Below are 21,800 nucleotides of genomic sequence, written 5' to 3'. Positions count from 1 at the left end.
ATTACAATTTAACTATGTTAGTTTTATAATCTTACGTACAACTTTATTACTCGTAGAAAATCTCTCTACTGCGTTGTACAAGGGTGGGATTATGGAAGCAGAAATATATTATATTTTCTGGGGAAAATGTAGCCTGCAACCAACGCTAACTGAAATAGCTTAGCAGATCTAAGCGCCGTATACCTGTTTCTAAAGTAACACCTTTTGCTGTATTATGTACTAAGCTTTTTCTATTTGTATATGATTTTATATTTGTTAATTTCTATATTGTATTTTTTATCTTATTACTGTTTTTCATATGTTAATTTTAAATACTATATTTAATAGACGGAGTTCGTTTAATTTAATCGTAACTCCTGAATTTTCCTTTTTTACGTGACTCTCTGTGGCTCGTTTGGTATGGCCTGCCAACCCAGTAGGAAGGTTTATTCACTTACCATTGCGCGTTGAGTGACTCTAAGCTTTCTAATCAACCCAAAGTTAGTGACCAAGAAAATTATACACAGCGCAGATGTCTTGATATATTGTTAAAACCGCTAACTTGAGGTCTACGTCATAGGGAAAAATGTACATGCAAACACATCGCGGCTTAATCTGTATATTCATAAAATGTCAGTCATTCAAGTTTATCGACTTTTATGTACCAAACTAACTCACTTTTAATAACTACAATCCTTAACATCAGAACGATAGTATTAGGTATGGATACAAGAGACAGAAAAGTTAATTATCTTCCTATAGGGAGCAGGACGATCCTTACAGTGTACAATAGACGCCGATATCGAATGTATTGCTTTCACTTCCCCTGTCACCAACACGCGTCGCGGACAGCGACTCCTCTCCCGCCCCCCTCCCCTTCATCCCTTACATGTTGGTTCTATTTATCTAGTCGAACTAAACTGTATTATTTCCTATGTCTAGCAAAGAAAAGGAAGGCTGGTTTTTAGTCGGCTTTCTAAATCGGTGGCAGAGTTTTGAAACGTCATAAGAGCACTAACGTCTATTAATTACGCGCTGGACCTACGATTGTCAACATGTTTTTAAAGCGACTTGATTTTTAGGGTTCCGTACCTCAAAAGGAAAAACGGAACCCGAAAAGGATCACTTTGTTGTCTGTCTGTCTGTCCATCTGTCATGTCAATAGAACCTTTAGGATACTTTCTGTTGACCTAGAATCACAAAACTTGGCAGGTAGGTAGGTCTTATAGCACAAGTAAAGGAAATAATCCGAAAACCGTAAATCTGTGGTTATATCACAAGAACAAAATTAAAATGTGTGTGTATGTGTGTTGTGTGTGTGTGTGTGTGTGTGTGTGTTAATGTGTAACATATAATTAATATTTTCAACTTTTAAAGTAAGTTTTTTATTTATTTTAATGCATAATAGTTTTTGATTTATCGTGAAAAATGTCGGAAAAATACCCGAGTACGGAACCCTCAGTCTGCGAATATGACTTGCACTTGGCCGGTTTTTGCCATATTGGCGCTAATCGTAGCAGTGAAGTCATAATAACAATAATATTTTATTCAGGAGAAAGTTGAATGTCGTCGCATACATCGTACTAAATACGCTAAAGCAATCGACAAATGTTTTCCAAGGAGAATTCGTTTGGAGTTGAAAGCAGTTTGATGAACAAAGTTCCGCGATCAGCCTCTCGGCGCAAATATTCGCTCAAAGGCTGCAAGTTTTAGCGCTCGCTCGACACGCGACAGGAAAGATGACCTACATTCACTTGCGCGCAAAACTAAACTTTTCCATTATTTATTTATTGGTTAACTTTAAGCGAAGACGTAGTATTGTTTAATGTTTAGGACTTTGCCTTACTTAAGCAGTTCACTCATGTAAATAGAATTAAAATATGTAAAATTTAATTATAGTACTTTACGTAAAATGACATTCCAATAATGTAAAACTGCAAATATCTCTGACCTCAGTGGTTACGTAGAGCGAGAAGTATTTATAGCTAATATATTTTAATGATCCAATTTAAATATGTACCTACTTTATCCATGTAGAATTTATGTTAATTCAAAATAGGTAGCATTATATCCATAAACATAAATTTAAGTAAAGGAATAAGTTTAAATCCACGTAGTGAAATATTTAGGTACTTCATTTTTCATTTGTAATTAAATCTGGCACTTATAATAGGTTTGCACAACTCCGTGACATACATCCGCTATGGTACTGCTGGCTAATTTGGTAAAAGCTTTTAATACCCTTATGATCGCATTTCCTGATCAAAAAGGACATAACCTCACTTATGTCTCGATAGGAAACGATTCAGATCCGGCAAATAAAGACTTAAGGGGCAATTTTAATGCTTGTAATTATATAAATGCCCCATAAATCCTTTCATAGTAACCCTCAAATCCTTTACCAACATTGTAAACCTTAGGATTGCATAAAATTGGTAATTAGTATTAAAATAACACAAAATTGCTCCTTAAAAGTAGACCATTTGCAATAGTGTCCTTATAATATGATACGACGATGTGATGAACGTTGTCAAGCTCAAAATATAAAAAAAATTGACCATGTCTTAGCGAGCGCGCTCCATCTAGTCTGCCTCAGAGCCTGCCAGAAGGCCTGATTGCAGCCAAGCGCTAGTCTTTAAATAAATAAAAAACCAGTAATTCGTCAGACACAGCTGAGCATGCTGCGTGTTGTCGGTCGCACGCGTCGTGAACGGTGAGTAGAGGGCACTGACCTTTGATGAGATGCGCGGCGAGCACGAGCGCGGCGGTGAAGGCGTGCAGCCGCCACGCGCACGCGCACATACTGCTCGCGCCGCCTGCGACAAACGGACGACACGTTACACACATTCATATACATAAGCTGTACTAGAAGCTATGGCAGGAGACCTGATGACGCTCGTTCAGGCAACCTCTTATGGCGGGTGCAGCGGCCACCGGCGTCAAGCGGGCAAGTGACGCAAGTATGGCTACCTCGATGGGATCTAGATATATGTTCCTGTTGGCACAAATATGAAGGCTTCAGTGAGACCTTCGGGTCCGGGACCAGGGGCTCGAGCTCTTTTTGAAGAATGATGCAGAAAATTAGATGAAAAAATAAAAAACCAATTTTTTGCGTATTTTTTATCAGTTTTACTTAAAGCTATTTGGGCGTTGATCTGATATATACAAAACCTCTCGGCGAACTAGTTTAGGGTCTGAGCAAGTAGTCGGGGATAACAGCTGCTATAAATCAGCCCGAGCGCCGAACTCGCCGAAACTATTGGGTGACAAGCGCCGCTATCGACATCTTACGGCACTTACGCACGCAGCATATAATACTGGCTTCCCACGGTGCGTGTTTCTGCGGGCTATCACGCACGGCTGAGGATGCACCGCGCACAAGGCGCGGACTACGACGACGGCGTGCCTGCTCTGACACGGACCATAGTATGGTGTGTCGGAGCGGGCTGGACTGCATACCACGCACCGTGGGAAGCCGTCCGTAAGTCACAGCTGTGAGCTGCGGTTTACGGATATACTCGTAGTTTGATGCACGTTTAAGGATTATTTTTATAGTCGTCTACTTCCACGCAACGGTTCAACAGCTGTATGTGGTACTGCCCTTACCTTTGTACCTAGTATCGCGCGATAAGCGTGACGCATCGACGGTAGTGCGTGTGCGACACGATACGGGCGTTCGTGTTATCACTGTTATCAGCTGCTGATGTCGCCGCGTGCCGCCTCCGTTGCCGCGCGACGACCATTCACATTAACGACATATTTATCAGAGAGCTGCGAATTTATCCTATTTCGGGCGAGTTTCCGTCCTTATGTCGTTGACATTTCATCTACACGCACGAAACTTTTTGCGTCATCATTCCTCATACGCATGGCTACGGTTTAGAAATGAATCTTCCGCAATTTGTGTTTCTACCTGTTACAATCTGTCCTATAAAGCTATTGTAACATGTTGGTTGCATTAAAAAATAATTGTTGATTTTCTTGTCGGCTGCTCCTTGTAGTAGATATTTGATTCCCAACGTGATGGTAGACTCTTGGAGTTACTGTGCCTACTTAAAATATTACCTAAATATAATTAAATATTGCTTAGGTACATGAAATAAAATAACCAAAAGTAAGTACTCGTACGTATTACATAAACTTTTTCAATTGCTTCTTAAAGTTTAATTAAGATTTGATTAAGTTGGTATTGTTAGAGAGAGTTAAAGGTTAATTGACTAATATTTTACTCACACAAAAATAGAGGTCAAATTTTATACAATTTGGTATAATATGATTAGCATTCACCTTTTGAAACAAAGAAATATATTTATTTATTCGCTTTGTTTGGTATATATGCGGCGCATCGCAGTAACTGGCCGAGTTAACTGAATATTAATCACCCAATAAGTACATACACCGGCTGAGCTTCTGTGGCCGCCGAATGACCAGCTCTATTCTAATGTGTTTCAAGTTCAGTGACCACAACCACACAACACTCATTGAACAGTCATTGCCAATCGAGAGTGAATAAAGTTTTGGCCAAACGCAAGGGAAACTCCTCTTAAGTGTGAGTTTCTGCTCATAGTGCTGACTGCTGGCGTCACGCGCCACTATGACTTTCTGAACAGGGCTCTAAGATTTCAACCTAAGAATCGTGGCGGTCAAAACCAGAAAATCCTGTAGGTATTCAACTTCCCTCCTTGCCTCTAAGAGCACGATAAGTCAGCAACATAAGTAGTGCTTACATGCATTCAGTATAATTATGTTGTATGCTGAATCTATGTTCTATGTACTTATCCATGATTGTCGCATATGATAAACTATAATATGTAGAATACCGTGCTTGACTGATAGGCGCAATCTAAATTATTACTGTCTTCACATAGACAAAGCACGCTGCCTTCATAACGTAACAAGATATTTGCAAGGCGCTGAGCTAAGCAGGAGATTGTAAGGATAAGTGTATGCTCCTTGCTGGAAATGGATATTTGTCGGCAAAGGGATCAGCGTACAGACTCTCCAGCTATTACGACTGTGTGGATGTCTCGACGGTATTTGAGCTTAGCATAAGATTGTACATCTCGCCAACGTTGATAGAATTCGAGCATCGAAACACTTTAGCGTTAAAGTGGACCATGATGCCTCGCTTTAAAGCTCAAGTATTAAGATTGTGATGGAATTCGGTACAGAGCTCTTACATCCCGAGGAAGGCTACTTTTTATCCCGAAAAATCAAAAAGTTCCCACGGGATTTTAAAAACCTAAATTTATGCGAACGAAGTCGCGGGCATCATCTAGTATTTAATAATTACTAAGGAATAATTTTATAAGGTGGCGGGGAGCGGGTGGATGAGGAAGGCGGAGGACCGTGTTTGGTGGCGCGCTCTTCGGAGGGCCTATGTCCAGCTGTGGGCGCATACAGGATTGGATTGGATTAGAATTTATTTTTCAGAGAGGCATCATTTTACACTTACGTTATAACGTTTCGACTTTCAAATGCTATGAAATTGGCGAGATGTAAAATCCTTACACTAAGCCCAGTGTCGGCGTCTCGAGACGTGTCAACGTCTCAAGCTGGAGCACGTGTAATTGCGTCGCTCTGTGCGCGGAGGCCGGAGGGACGGAAGGCGCTTTGTTGTCGGCGGAAGGAACTCCGGCAAATGTGGACTGGGAGGAGTGAATGCTGTAAGCGGGCAAAAGACTGCGTTAGCATTGTAGGCATATTTGTGGGGAATTTTAATGGTTTCACAATGCATACAAGGTTAAAAATATCTTATAATTTAATGTTAACTATTATATTAAACAATAATAAATTTAATACTCATATTTATAAATCTAGAAACTCGACTTAAAGGTTTTCTTTATAGGTTTTAACGTACCACTACCTCCCCTACCTACCTACCACTAGAATGGAATCCCAAAAATTCCACCCGAGCGAAGCTGGGCCGAATCAACTAGTTCAAAACATAATAAAAACACATCAGAAATAAGACAAAAAGTAGTTTTAGTTTTAATGGAAGCTTTGAGCAGACTTCTTCTATCTTTCTATAAAGAGTAACTTATGTCACTCTCTGGAAAGACTTACAAGAATACCATGAATTCAGCCAATCACAACAATTGCGATAGTGATAATGATTGATGGAGGTTTTCCGGAATCGACCTCACTGCTGAGTCTTTGACTATATCCATGCTACAAAGCTATGTCGATGCGTTGCTTGTGGCGAGATTGAAGAAAAATGTGGCAGGATTTTCTTCCCTTCTTCAAATCAATATTTCTTCAACTACTTTAAAAGAAAACCGTTTGTGTTACAATAATAAAAACTTCTTGGATTTCAACAAAGCGTGGTAACAGTAGCGAGTGGAGCTGAGCGTGCGCGGAGGGCGAGCGGTGTCGGTTAAATTAGGGGTCGTGCGTTGCGCCAATATCCGGCGCTAATGAACGCCTGATTGCCGCCGATACCGCGGGTTACTTCTTGTGGTTTACTTGTTACTTGGCGCCCTACATTCATGCGCGTAGATCATCACGACCTAGAGTAAAGCTGGGCACACACAGGCAACAAATGACTAGTTGGTCAATAGTCGCTTCGATTTATCATACAAAATGGAACGTAGTGCGCGCACTCATGCACATTGCCGTATGATGAATCGGAGCCCCTGTTTGACATCCAATCATTTAACCGCTCGTGGGCGCCTACTCTTATGGCAAGTACTGAAAGTTCATTGGTCTAGGCTAGATTATTCAACTGTGGACCATGAATCCCGCGTTCGAGTCCCGGGTTCAAAAACTTATTTCAAGACATTCTGGGAACCCGGAGTCGAAAATTTGATGTTTCAGATTTTTTTGAAGGTATAGCCGTTATTCGTACGCTTTTAACTTCTCTGCTTCAGTCAGATTGCTGCCTCATAGGGCTGCGAGTGAGGGAATAGAAAGTGCAGCTGTGTTTGTGCACGGTTTTGTGGCCTTGTTTTCAAGCGTAATTTGTTGTGCTAGTTTGCTGAGATTGGCCGTACCTAATTGAAACTCGGTCAGAAGGGAATCATAATGGAAGGTAAAATGATAAATGCTTAATTTTGGTCTCGCGGCGCGAACATTTCGTAACAAAGAATGCAGAAAACAGAACTTCAGTTGAATGTTTACTTTGAAAACAAACTTTGGTACACCGTTTTATCCTTTTAGAGGTTGGATTTTCCAAATTCCCTTTTCTCTGCTTGGCCTATATTTTACTGAAAGTTTGTAATTACGTCATTCGCCCTTCTTGTGTCGAATACATTTTTGATTTATTAGGTAGCTAAAGTACTACGCCCTTAAAAGTAATCCAGAAATTGAAAATAGTAAAGCCCTTTCGTATGATACACTTACTAGTAGTATAATCCTACTTTGAAAGTTGAAAATACTAAAATTATATATTTGTTCATGACCACATTTTTTATGATGTAACCTGTGCCCTACCCATTGCCACTTCAGCTTCGCAACCCGTAGAGCTTTGCTGGTTATTCTGGTTCTCCTACCGATCACGTAGAGAGACTCCAGCTCCAGAGAAGCCAGCTCTTTCTATCGCCTGCCCGTAACAAAAGTAACGGAAGTTCTTGTTTTGTAGTAAGAAAACAATATCAAACATGCGGTTCGCTTTGTGTGTCCCGCGTATTTATTTGTGTCGTCTCGCGCTTCCGCCCTCTCACGCGCCACGACAACAGCTTTACGAGCCGTCCTAATCTGTGGACTGCACACTAACTAGCTACACGCGGAAACAGGTGACTTTTAAACGTAGTTAGGACGTAATTTACGACTGTCGTTAATTACTATTCATTACCAAGAATAAACTCGAGTGGAAGTTAGGTATATTAGTGGATTAGCTAGTTTCACAAAGTAAAAGTCGCCACAAATTACCTACAGTAACTTTAGCCGTCCGAGAAAGTTATTTTTGGAATCGATTAGAATCTAAATGTTAATTGTACTTAATCACTTCATAGTGAGTACTAAACTCAGCCCACTGCTTCTGTCTATTAAATGTAGGTACTAAGGGATGTTATTCTAAGTTTTACCAATAGAAAGTACCTACCTAATCATTATGATCAACTCAAGACCGGCCCATCACTGAAAAAGGGTCTCATTTTTGAATGAGAAGGGCTTATTAGACCATAGGCCGCCATAGACCGTCACGCTCACCAACTGCGGCTTGCCACACTAGACACACCACTGCACCTTTTACACAATTATGAAGAATCCTCAGGCAATATGTAGGTTTCCTCATGATGTTTTCCTTTACCACTAAACAAGTGATATTTAATTGCTTAAAACGCACATAACTCCGAAAACTTAGAGTCCGTAATCTCAACCTCCCGAATCCAAGGGGCGAAATAACAAATTCCTGAAAGGCCGTCAATGCATTGGTGGTTCCTCTGATGCTGCATAGGCAGCGGTAATCACTTAACATTAGGTGACCCGCCAGCTCCTTTGCTCGCTATTATATTTAAAAAAATAAACCACTTGTTAGACTATGACTGCTCTTATTGTAGTGTTCCCAATATTACCGTAGCTATTATAGTATCCTTTGGTTCAACATCTAGCGCATAAATAAACAATTTTGCTTGAAACTTGTACAGCGATGCTTTATTCGCTAGTTTACGAGCGAAACTTCGTTTTCGCGTGATATGAAAATATCGCTCTTTGGGAATATTAAATCAAGTTAGTTAGCGTGTAATGAGCGCGGACGCAATGCTGTCGGCCGTCTGCCTCGCTCTCCGTAACTTTGCTGTTGCACTCAAACTTTACGACTTACCGCTCAAATTGCTTTCTCTCCAAGTATAGTTAATTTTTGAAATGTTTTTTATTAGACCCTGGCTGCTACCTGCCACTTCGTCTACGTGGATTTAGGTTTGAAAAATGCCGCTGAAATTTTAATTAACCAGGATAAAAAGTAATCACTCACATTCAAGTGGTTTTTTTAAAATGTCTATAAATCCTTTTCTCCGTTGCGGCGTGATAAGGACACACAAAAAAATATGAAAAAATGTACTTTGCACGAAACTGGTTACGTTCACTGGTTTCCTAGAAGAAGATTTTTTAACGATTCAAAAGAACTTCTCAAAAATTTGAAAAAATGTATTCATTCTGTTCTATTCACTGTGCACCTTCTGAATGTGTTTTCATCATGATAGCTTCAAAATTGCCCTATAAAGGTATGGGAAGCTACAAACGTGACACAAAATGAAGACAAAGGCAGAACGTGTTCGTATTTCGTCACTGCTCTTCGGCCGGGACGCGGGGGCGGGCGGGGGTTGGCGGAGGGCGGGGGCGGGCGGCGGGAGGGCAGCTGATTGAACTACAGCGGACATTCCTTCACGCAATGCATTTTGTTTGCTGTTCCGATGCTCATACCATGCTCTACTAATACGCTATACAATGCCGAACTTAAAAAGGTCCATACGAAAGGTTTTAGGCAGTTTGCTGTGTGGAACTGTTATCACTTTGAATCTTACAATCTTATAATAGAAAAAGGTACAAATAATGCTGTTTTTCTACTTTTCGGACTGATTTTGTCATGCAAATCTTTTTTAATTCTACCACAAGTTACAAGTTAGTCCTTGCCAGGGCAAAAGGGCAGGTTGGCAGTTTTTATTGAACCTGCATTTACTTCTTCTTATTTTTCATAATGGCTTTTAGTAGTGCCACACCAGCACAATGCATTTAAATTGGTAACTAGTAATGGTAATGATTTATTCAATTATAGTTGTTTTGGCCACCATGCCCTTGTGTTTTTAACCCCCGACCCAAAAAGAGGGGTGTTATAAGTTTGACGTGTGTGTCTGTGTATCTGTGTATTTGTGTATCTGTCTGTGGCATCGTAGCGCCTAAACGAATGAACCGATTTTAATTTAGTTTTTTTTGTTTGAAAGGTGGCTTGATCGAGAGTGTTCTTAGCTATAATCCAAAAAAATTGGTTCAGCCGTTTAAAAGTTATCAGCTCTTTTCTAGTTTTCTTGTAGAAAAGAAGGTTAGATAACCCTTAGGTTCATAATATTCAAGTGTCAATTGACAAATGTCAAGCTGTCAAGATGGACGTTGCCTAGATATACATAATTATTTATTTGAAAATGATGTTTTGGAAAACTCAGATACTTTGGATCGTAGGCGCGGAATAGTCCAAGAAAATCGGTTCAGCTGTTTGAAAGTTATCAGCTCTTTTCTAGTTACTGTAACCTTCACTGGTCGGGGGTGTTGAAAATTTTGAATTTACACTTGTTATGATAAAAGTTACAACAAGGTCGCAACTTCATCAAAATAATTTCAATGCTTGAAAAAAAATCATCTCCATTTTATTTATAAAGCTCAGGTTTATAAACAGCAAATGATGCAAGGTTTAGTTGAGTAACTGCAGCGAGCCGCGATGTATAGTTGCATAACGATGAATACGCGCCATTGTGGGGGATACGTTTTATCTGTTACATCTTTTATGTTTTATGTCGGAACAATGGCGGTAATGGCCGCCGCTGAATGAGAACTAGGCTTCCGCGTCACTGGAGTTTAGGGACAACGCCATTTTTGTGATGAGAGCTAATTCAGATTTATAGCAACACTAGGTGATGTCCGTGACTTGCCGTGCCCGTGTGAATTTGCGTTTTTTTTAAAAATTAGATTTATTATTAGCTACCACGTGCCCTTTGCCACGTCGAGTAGGTATATGGTGAAAAAAATATATTATTATTATAAAGACAGACAGATACTCGTAGATACACCGACACAATAATGGAAGTTCCTGGCAAAGTCGGGCAAAGTCGAAAAATTATTATCAAACTTATTTTCAAACGGGAGGAAGATGTCAGTCAGCCAGTCTGTGATGAGAGGTCCAAGAATAACGATTTTCACAATTTTCCGAATTACAATTGGTAATTATGTAAGATAAAACATTTTCGGAACTTAACTAATGGCAGATAATATGTTTTAAATTGGTAATTTAATTCATCTCCATTTGTGTCGGATTGCTGTATCGTCGGAATATGAGAGTGAGGGAATAGAGAGGGGCCGGTATTTACACACAGGCTTAATAAACACTTCAATAACCTCCTACATAGTTGGTTTGATTGCCGAGGCCAAAATTCGATCAACAAACAATTATTAATATTGCGTTTCAAAGCAATAGTGGAGAACATGCCTGCCAGCCGCCAGCCAGACCCTACGACAAAGTGAAGGGATTCGACCTAAAATATACATAAGAGGATTTTGTTTAGAATTCCGATTGTCATGAAAATGTATTTGAGTAGTTTCTGTTATAGATTCGACAGAGCGGATCGGAGCGGAGCGGCGCGGCGTCGTCCTGCTACGGCGAACGTGATTGTTCAATACGATCAAGCGGCAAACGTGCCTTATCTGAATATTCCATCTTTGTGTTTGGGATGCTGCAATAACTTGCTTTATATTTCGAGAGGACGTGGACAATTTCCCAACGAATATAGATCTAACCATTGAAATAAAACTGCACAAGATAGTTTGTTCTACTTACTTGGCTTATATTCGTTACATAATAGTTATAACATCTATTACCGCTTTTCATGTATTTATATTTGTTTATAATTAAAATATAAGTGCATTTTTTATATTATGATAAATAATGAAACAGTGCTACTTTAGATTTTTATTTTTATTTTAAAACACAATACATAACCATTTAAATAGGAACACGATTTTCACCATATCCAAATCTCAAAAATTAGCCCCGAAAAGTTTCAGGTGCGTGCCCGGGGACCCCCGACCGAACAAAAGGCGGATTTTTAACCACTAGGCCACGTGTACATTTACACAAATTTTTTTCAACAAAAAAATAATAACAATATTGGTTTGTTCGTGCTCGTAAGCGCTTGACATACTCGTAAGTACTTTATTTTACAAGAGCCGTGATACTGATGTAAACAAGTGTAAATTAAAAATTTATAACACCCCTGACAAGTGAAGGTTACAGTAAAAGAGTTGATAACTTTCAAACGGCTGAACCAATTTTTTTGGATTATAGCTAAGGACACTCTCGATCAAGCCACTTTTCAAACAAAAAAAAAAAAACTAAATTAAAATCGGTTCACTCGTTTAGGCGCTACGATGGTACAGACAGATACACAGATACACACGTCAAACTTATAACACCCCTCTTTTTGGGTCGGTGTTAATAAAGTATGTGTATTCGTACGAATTGAACAGCTGATATTGGGACTGGGGGTGGGGGTGGGGGTGGGGGTGGGGGTGGGGCCAGCGCTGGAGTCATTAGTCAAGGGTAATTATTCACGTGGAGGAAACAATGCGCCTCGCGACGCGCACTTGCCGCGCTTATAGATATTAATGACCCCGTGTGGGAATGGCGATTGTTTTTACGTACGCATGATAATTACGCCGGTGAGGCCGGTGACTGGTTGAAAATGTTTATTGTTTTCATAATTTCTGTATCCATATCTTGGACTAGCTTTTTGCCGCAATTTAGATAGATAAAACTTTATTGTACACAAAACATGAAATAATCAACACAAAACAAAGAAACAGAAAAAAAATAATTGTACGCAAAGGCAGCCTTATTGCTCAGAGAAATCTCCACCTGGTAACCTTTGGTAAAAGGAGAAAGGTAGCTTAACTTAGGTTCTTAAAAAGCTCGTGCGAACTCTTTGATGTTCCGGAATAAAAAGTAGCATATTATGTTACTCTATACGTGCAATAAATAATTGTTAAAAAAAGACATTTCTAAATATTACAGTATTAAAAATGAAATCAATGCGTTGTTGATTTATTAAAAAAAATCAAATAAATTCCTCTAGAGGAATCAAAATATTTAATCTTGAAATACTGTAATGAAAAACGTTCAATATAATGTTTTTGTTTACGTAAAATGAAAAAACACTGCGACCGGGAACCCTTTTCCCAATGTTAACGCTCAGTAGGTCTAGTATGAGATTCTACATCTCGCCAACGATCATAGATTTTAAGTGTTCAAATTTTATGATGAGACAGAGTAAATCAACTTTCAAGGGACTTCAGAGGACTTCAATCGCCTAGTTTTAAGCCCTAAGTTAATTGATACATCTACAGCCATCGCTTTAAATGGTAGCTCTATGAAATAGCAACAAACAGCTACTAAATTATATAACTTTAAAACGAAGTGTATTGGGTTCATTTTACTCTAAAATTATACCTATGGTTTCGTTCCTCGAAATCTATCAATGTAATCGAGATATGAAATCTCGTACTGACTCCACAGTTAATAACGCTCAACGAATAATATTCAACTGACGAAGGTATACAAAACGTCGGGGAAACGCAAAAAACCCGATTGCCAATCAAACAGCAACTCGGTTAGCCTAACACAAGAGAAATAATTTCCATTCGAGTACAAATTACGCGTTTGAATACGGACAATATACACCAAGAGCACTGGGTTATATTCAGACGCTTTTTTATGAATAAACGCGTCTAAACTAACCAGCTTTTCTCAATAGAACTTGCTTTCCGAATCATTGCTAGAGTCTTGACACGTCACAAGAGACATAAGTTGGTCTGCATGCTATTATGAATAAATTACAAGATGAGCTTATACAGACATCGAAATTGTCCTTAGAGGAGGTACCTATATATTTTATCATTTGATTTTAACATTAATTGTTATGTTAACATTAACATTAAGCAAGGCGTTTTATATGTAAAGACTAGGTTATCCCCGCGGATTCGTCCGCATGGCAACACAAATTTCAAACCTCTATTTTAACTTTACAAGCGGATATCTACGTCATAATTGCTATCTGCCTGCTAAATTTCAGCCCATTAGAGCTGTGGGGATAGATCACTCAGTCGGTCAGTCAATTAGTCAGCTTTTCCTTTTATGTATTTCGAGGCAAGACCCAAACTAATAAGTATAATAATTCCATGCATTCATTTTTGTGCAATAGTTTTATGTTGGGGGTATATGTAGTTAATATACCCCTGTAATGTGAAGGAATCGTACACTGAAGCTGTAATGAGCTCTTAGAGTACTCATATGCAAATTGCTCGTAGGTAGTAGGCAGGCAGGCAGGTAGGTGCGGGTGCGGAATTTAAACAAGAGCATATTTGAAATAAAACAAAGAAACAAAGCTGCGGAAAGGGCTCTATTACATTTATGAATGTAAATTTTATTCCTACTGCCATTTGTATAAAGAGTTTCTTATACGATGCGAGTAGCTTACCACGACATGATATTTTTCTTAAAAAAATCGTATGCAGACATTAAAACACTAATAAATCAAAAAAAAAAACATTTAGTAGTTCTCTTTCGAGCACTCCCAAGCGCGTTACATATAAACGATCTTTTTTAAACGTAACAAACACAATGAAATTTTTAATGCTTAAGTGGCGAAAACGCCGGGATATCAATCGACATTTAGGTGCAACATATTATGATGTGGCACAACTTACAATACAAACGTTTTTTTTTTCTAAATCTCAAAGGTAATATTATATGGGTTCAAATATTTGTAAATAAAATAAAAGGAACTTACAGGCCTGGAAGAATGTCAGCTCGCATTGTTCTTAAAATATAAACAAGTGTAAATTAAAAATTTATAACACCCCCGACGATCCAAAGTATTTGAGTTTTCCAAAACATCATTTTCAAATAAATAATTATGTATTTAGGCAACGTCCATCTTGACAGCTTGACATTTGTCTATTGACATAATATTATGAACCTAACGGTTATCTAACCTTCTTTTCTACAAGAAAACTAGAAAAGAGCTGATAACTCTTAAACGGCTGAACCAATTTTTTTAGTATATAGCTAAGAACCCTCTCGATCAAGCCACCTTTCAAACAAAAAAACTAAATTAAAATCGGTTCATTCGTTTAGGCGCTACGATGCCACAGACAGATACACAGATACACAGATACACAGATACACAGATACACAGACACACAGATACACAGATACACACGTCAAATTTATAACACCCCTCTTTTTGGGTCGGGGGTTAAAAAGTAAAAGCATCGTGTCGTTTAATAAGACGTCATCAGATGTCGTGTTATAAAAATGGCTCGCGAAGCGTCGTCCCATCACAGTCGTTTCGTTAATTAACTTTTCTGGGGAATTTATAGCGATACAGTTAATAAGGGCCCCTTTGACCTGGAGTCGTAATTTATTGCTTTATTTGAACCATTCACGTCTCTCTCGTTTTGCTTTTGTTCAGTGCCTTTTTAAATTGTGATGTGTACCTCTACCTATGATTTTGATGTCCTTTTTTATTTGCATGACAAGTTAGATATAATTACAATCCAATATTTATTTTGTCTTGATGAATTTCTGACAAACGTTCAAGAAAAATAAACGTGCTCACAGGGCAGAACAGTCCAATAAAATTGAAAAATATTGTTTTATGAAAAATTTTACTGCTAAATTATCTCGCTGGTCTGTTTGTCTGTTTTTCAGTGGAACGTCTGAAAAAGCAAACATAATTATTATATAGAGCTTGTATTTAAATAAAATTGATTTGGAGTTCTTTTCATGTATTCGTTAGGTATATAGCAAACCCGCGAGTGGTGGCCGACCAACAATCAAAGTGCTATTATAATGATATAGCAATTACAACAAAAGTAACTTTTTTGCCATTATTTTAACAAAAACCAACACAACCTAGCACATTTAGAACAAATGAAACAAAATTGGCCAAACTTTTTACATATTCGCCAACATTGGCTCCGAAATAGCCGAATTGTGCAAATTGTGTTTTTTCGTCCAAAACTTTTAACTGCCAAAGTTAAATCGAGCTTTGGCGTAGCGCCGCCGGGCGTCCCTTTGACTCGAGACAAAAATCCACAACCGGCAGCCGCGGTATGTGGCACCATGCTAACCGACGCTCATACGAAAACGAGGCCTTTTGTGCGTAAAAACGCCATAGTTAAATACCTATGGATATTCTAGTATTAAAAAAAAATCACAAACAAATATTGTTTTTTTTTTTTCAATTTTTTAAATAAATAAATGTATCATTTTGCTGTAATTAAGGAAACTTACGACTTCACAATTATAGTACAGGAGAGGAGAATTTGTTAAAACACAAAATGGTTTCCTGAACAATGACACACATATCAAAGACAGATATTTCCAGACCTGTATAAAGTGGGCTAAAAACAACGTCACAAACAAGTCCGTGAGCCGCGAAGCATGAGCTTGCATAAAGATAGCCTTTCCTTTGATCATTATAAACACAAGCCCCACTGACCTACGCTGTCGGGGTGATAAAAAGTTATTTAAGAGAAGTAACCCGTTTATTTTTCCTAACGGGGGGCTATAATAAATGATGGATGGCTCGGGGTGATGGTCATCGCCACCCAGCGTCTATGTCTCACATGGTCAACTAGTGCCGTTTGTTTGGGATCCCAAGCAGGGCACTCTTCTAGCGTAGATACGGTTGGCCTCAGAATTCGAGTAGCAAATTCACAAAACTATTGCACTAAAAACCTGTGTTATGACTTTTTTCTATAAACACGCCATACATACCTAACGCATGTGCATAATCGTGCTATGCGAGTATGATCATTAAGGTGCTAAACGAATTACGCCTTTGACTGTACCTATGCTGTGCAGTGTCCAGATCCTCACCGCATGGTGACATCGTGGCCTCCCGACCCTTCTAAGCCCTTCGAAGTAACCCTAGCGCGCTCCCCAGCGACTCACCGCTTTTCATACAAACCTAGTTTGGTCCTCATTTGGATATTAACCAATCAAATTCAAGGAAGACACCTGTTTAATTAAATCTGGCGCAGATGTAGGCTACTTTTATCCCTGAATATCAAAAAGTTCCCACGAGTTTAAAAAAATTCTAAATCCACACGGATGGGCATCATCTAGTAAACACTTTAAAACCCATTTTCTCAGTTGTAAAGAACATAGACTTACCCAAATAGTGATCTAATATTGATCGGCGGCACGAGAGACACCTTGACCCAAATCTCATGGCGACGCTTTTGTCTACAGCTTTTCCGCCTGACCTTCGCCATAAGCACCACTACCTACTATGTATTGCAATTGAAAATACCTGCCAGTAACTTGCATACATACTTATATATGCCAAACTTAAAAAAAAAAACATATTATTATCGATTTAATTAGAAAGTTAAATCGATACTAATAATATAAATGCTAAAGTGTGTCTGTCTGTCTGCTAGCTTTTCACGGCCCAACAGTTTGACCGATTTTAATAACATTTGGTACAGAGCTAATTTACATCCCTGGGAAGGACATAGGCTACCTTTTATCCCGAAAAAAACCCGAGTTCAAACGGAATTAAGAAAATAAATCACTCAATAAGGTCTTAAGTGTGTTTTAAATTGGTTTTCGAAGTTAACCGATGAATTTAAGCGGGATTATGTAGGTATAGTGAGAATATAATATTTATGGTAAGACGCTAAAGTTCAGCGTAAAGCGCTGACGACCGTAATCTCCGGCCGCGGCGGAAACAACAACTAAATTGCACGATACTAATATATGCGGAATATATTATAATGTTTATATGAAGCGCAGACAAATAACATAATATACTGTAATATATCGTCCTTCTTTGCTTTTATATATCACCAGATGATGTAAACGACTTTTTTTTAAACCCCGTGAGAACTCTTTGATTTTTGGATAAATGGTAGCCTATGCCACTCTGCAAGTTTTCATCTATACTCATGCAAAAATCACGTCGATCTTTAATGACGTGGTGGAAGGACAAACCACAACAAACCAATAAACTAACAAACTTTTTTCGCATTTATAATAAGTACATAGTGATCACATATTACAAATTAAAGTCCCCCACAAAGCTGAGTCCGTTATTGTTCGGACTAACCTCAGAAACTACTAAGTATAAAGCTCTTCATACGGTTTTCACTAATAGAAAGAGGGATTATGTAAGAGACTAGTTTCAAAGTTACACGGGTTGAAAGATTTGTATATTAATTTTTGAGACCGTGTAGCTTAGAAACAGAATATTTTAATTGGAATCTGTGTCATAGATATAATGAGAACGTCATTGGGTTTGATTGGTAAATACTTAAGTATGTATTCAAATAAAATAGAATAGAATATATTTTTATTCAAGTAAACTTTGACAAGTGCTTTTGAATCGTCACAATAATTTACCACTGGTTCGGAATACCGTTCCTACCGAGAAGAACCAGCAAGAAACTCGGCGGTTGCTCTTTTCAACTGTTCAATTGAAATGAATTACATATTGCGTTTGTTGTGAGCGTACTACCAATAAACCCCTTTTAATGGTCTACTTTTAAGAAATTCCGTCTTAAGAATGTTCTCAAAGAAGTATCCCGCGTGCAGCGCTGTACATAGTATTTAGTATGTACGCTATGAATTTCACCAGCGCTTTACTCGTAAAGTTTTTCACTCACGCTTACTCAGAGTCTGTAAAGCGCTGAAATCGCTTTGATGCACTAGACATGTTTTACATAGCAGGAAGGTTTGGTAAACGGGTCATATTTTAATATGGTGCTATGCACTATTTTATCAGTAGCTATGTTAAGTAGCAATGGGCAGGGCACATAGTTCGAAAAACCGATACATGTTGGCGTTCCAAAGTGCTAGAAGACCCTCCACTAGAAAGCACAGCGTTAGAAGAACCGCCACTAGGCGGGCAGCCAACATCGAATGAGTCGCAAGGAGCCCCTGGATGGCGCAAGAGCGTCGAACGTGGAAGTGCTTACAAAGAGGCTTATGTCCAGCGGTGGACATCTATCGGTTGATAATGATGATGATAATGAAAAAATTTATCCCTTATTTTCATTTCTTTCTTTTTTATAAAATGATGGGATTTAATATAAACTGTCGACGCCTACGTTTCGAAAGGAATAAATTACGTTCAAATTTTCAAGTTTCATATCCCAGCAGTCTATGCTCTGCTTTGGTAGATCAATCAGTTAGTAAGAGCAAGTCTTTCTGTATATTTAGATAATACTAACATTAAACTACTTACGTACCTAAGCCGAATAATTAATTTACTAGAAACACGAACGTTTCAATTAAGTGTCAGTTGTTACAACTTCAGGTCTCAAGTCCGCAGCCATCACTCTTCAAGATCTAGATGTGGGTTCCACGTAAATATACAAATACACTGTGGTACAGATCGGTCGTTAGCCTCCGGGCTCCACACAGGCTTAGCTCTGACGTCATCGGCCAAGGAGGGAGGGCGAGGGGGACTCGGGATTCAAGGAGAGGTGGACTATTTCACAGACTGTGAAAAATCACATGAAAAGCATTTTCATTGTGTAACACTTGCTACCTTACTAAAGTCAATATAAAAATCACGGAGCAAAATCTCATTTAATCCTAATTCATTCTCATTTGATCATGATTATAATTCTTCTAGCAATAATTCCTAAAGGAACTAAGTTTAATGAACGTAGCAAACGATTGTAATCGCAAAAATTGAAAAATCACTTTCCATGAAAAATCGTCTGAGAAATCACTGTGAAAATAATATTTCATCACATTTCACCAATGAAAATGATTTGAAAATAGCAATAATGCCCATAATTAGATTCAAGCGATTAATACTAGACCAATAATATTGTGAACGAATAGATTTTGAGAGATTCATGAGGCGACTCGCTATTGATAGATACCATTACATTACAGGCTATGTAACCAATTAAGGGTTGATTTTTCAATTGCCGAATAAACTTTAACAAGTGAATAAATCAGAAATTTTGGCAGATTTCCAATACAATTCTGTCAAACGTGACATTTATTTCTTTAGTTAAATAATATTACTGAGCAATTGGAAAATTGGCCCTCAATCTCGTGTCAATGGTATAAAATCCTCAGAGATATAAAAGGTTAATGGCCTGAATTAATAGGTCCAAACAGTGCCTTAGAATACATATTTATGCCTTAAAAACATATTTTTATTCAAATAAACTTTTACTAGTGCTTTTGAATAGTCGAAATTATTTACCACTAATTTGGAATGCCGAGAAGATTATGTCATATTACCATGTTTAAAAAGTTACTGGAGATTATTGAACAATTTGATTGAATGCGTGTTTAGAAATAAACGGGTGAAAGTTTGAAATATGTAAAGCTTTCAAAGTTTTGAACATTAAAATGTTTATTCAGCTGACCAATTTATGAGGTCTATGGGACACTCAAATAACACCTTTGTTATTCCCCAAACAGTGCTATTTTCCAAAATAAAATAAGCTGTATGTATCGTGGCACAAACACTTTTTGTAATTAAATATTTACAATACAAAACTTTGACCATTTTTCAAACTGAATGTTTTACGGAGCTTTTTTCCAAACACGCCATGTATGTGAATACTGCAAAAATATTTGTACATCGTTTGTATTGTACACAAAGCAAAAGAAACTTAATAAAACGGCTGTACCATTTTGTCAACGTACGTTTTTTAACTAAAAAATATCTGTTTCTTTTTGCATTTTTTTTGTACTCTAATTTATGTTTGTCTAAAATGTTCGTCTGCCTATCCGACGCTAACCGGCTGAACCGATACTGAAAAGACACGCAAGCTGAGAAGAAACTTTATGCAGAGAGTCATTTAGGCTACCTTTGATCCCAGGCCCTATGGTTACCAAAAACCATTATGGTCTCTTCGAGATTTTTCATCCCTATCATCATCATCACATGACCGCTGCTGACCACAGTGCTGCGGAACACTGCTAGCACGTAGTGAGCACCCCACACCCACACCCACACCCACTCCTCAGCTTTCCTCATTCAGGCGCTCCTCAATAATCTCTTTATCCCGTCGGTCCGTCACGCGAGAGGTGGTCCCATACTATGCTTATTTAGTACGCGGTCTCCACTCTAGGATGTTTGACTTCAACGGGAGTTTAAATAATAATCTAAATCCACGCAGTCGAAATTAAAGTCAAAATATAGTGTTCAATAAACACCGTTCGAATGAATATTTTTCAACTAAAATAAACAAAATATTTCTAAAAATCCATATGAAAGTCAAAAATCAACATGATTTTGATGGATAGGAAAACGGCGTATGTGGAAAATATATGCGATATTGCAAACTGCAGGCAGCTATCGTCTATAACAAACTAGAACTGAAACTATTTCCAGGTAGCGTATGAATCAATAACTCTACCCACGTACCAATATACTCGTTCCTACTGAAAATCTAGATATTAAACTGACTGGTATATGTATAACAGCGTACAGTCCAAAAGGTTAGATCTAGGAATTTCGGTTTTCACATGTAGGTACGTTCCTCTATAAGATACTATAAACTTATTTAAGTATACGTTCAATAAATAATTTTACGTGAGCAAAGCCTGGATGAGTTGGCTAGTAGTGAATATGCCATACAAATGAACCAACACACGTTTTGCTTTGTTTCGTAACAACGTTGAAAATTCATTGTTGAAAAGTGAATGAAACAATCATTGGAAAATTCCTTTGTTCGATATTATAACTTCGCAACATAACAGTGAAACCTGTGTTGAGTAGAGTAGGTAGGTAGGTGTAATTCCACTGATCCAACGCGACACATACAAGAGTCAAACATATCTTTATGTATAGGTATTATTTTATTCGGCGAGCCAGTCTTCGAAAGCTTTTAAACTTCAAAGTCACAGCTTAAATCGTTCATTGATACTAAAAGCGCATAATTCCCATTGTTCAATTTTTAGTTTGACATTTCATTTTAATATTTTATTATTTTTCTCTGAAAGCTTTCATCGGGCTTCACTCCGATAGTGCCTTGTTTTTCGAAAATAAATTTATATTTTGCAGTTTCTAATGTATTTCCCCAAAGCAAAATATCCTGTAGGAAACCAGCTAGCCGTGAAGAGTTAACGTAACAAA

At 38.1% G+C, this 21,800-nt stretch overlaps 1 protein-coding gene across 1 annotated transcript in view; it reads right to left on the bottom strand.

Annotated features, from left to right (window-relative positions):
* Positions 1-21,800, bottom strand: part of LOC123874205 (hemicentin-2-like) — a 141,694-nt gene that overhangs the window by 94,267 nt on the left and 25,627 nt on the right. Inside the window, exon 2 of the mRNA XM_045919450.1 lies at positions 2,712-2,795. Within this exon, the coding sequence (XP_045775406.1) occupies positions 2,712-2,781 (70 nt within the window). The 5' untranslated portion in view covers positions 2,782-2,795. The remainder of the gene's footprint in view (positions 1-2,711; positions 2,796-21,800) is intronic.

Source organism: Maniola jurtina, chromosome 18, assembly GCF_905333055.1.
Source record: "Maniola jurtina chromosome 18, ilManJurt1.1, whole genome shotgun sequence".
Taxonomy (NCBI): Eukaryota; Metazoa; Arthropoda; class Insecta; order Lepidoptera; family Nymphalidae; genus Maniola; species Maniola jurtina.
The sequence above is the reverse complement of the archived record's forward strand: the minus strand, read 5'-3'. Positions and strand labels throughout refer to the sequence as shown.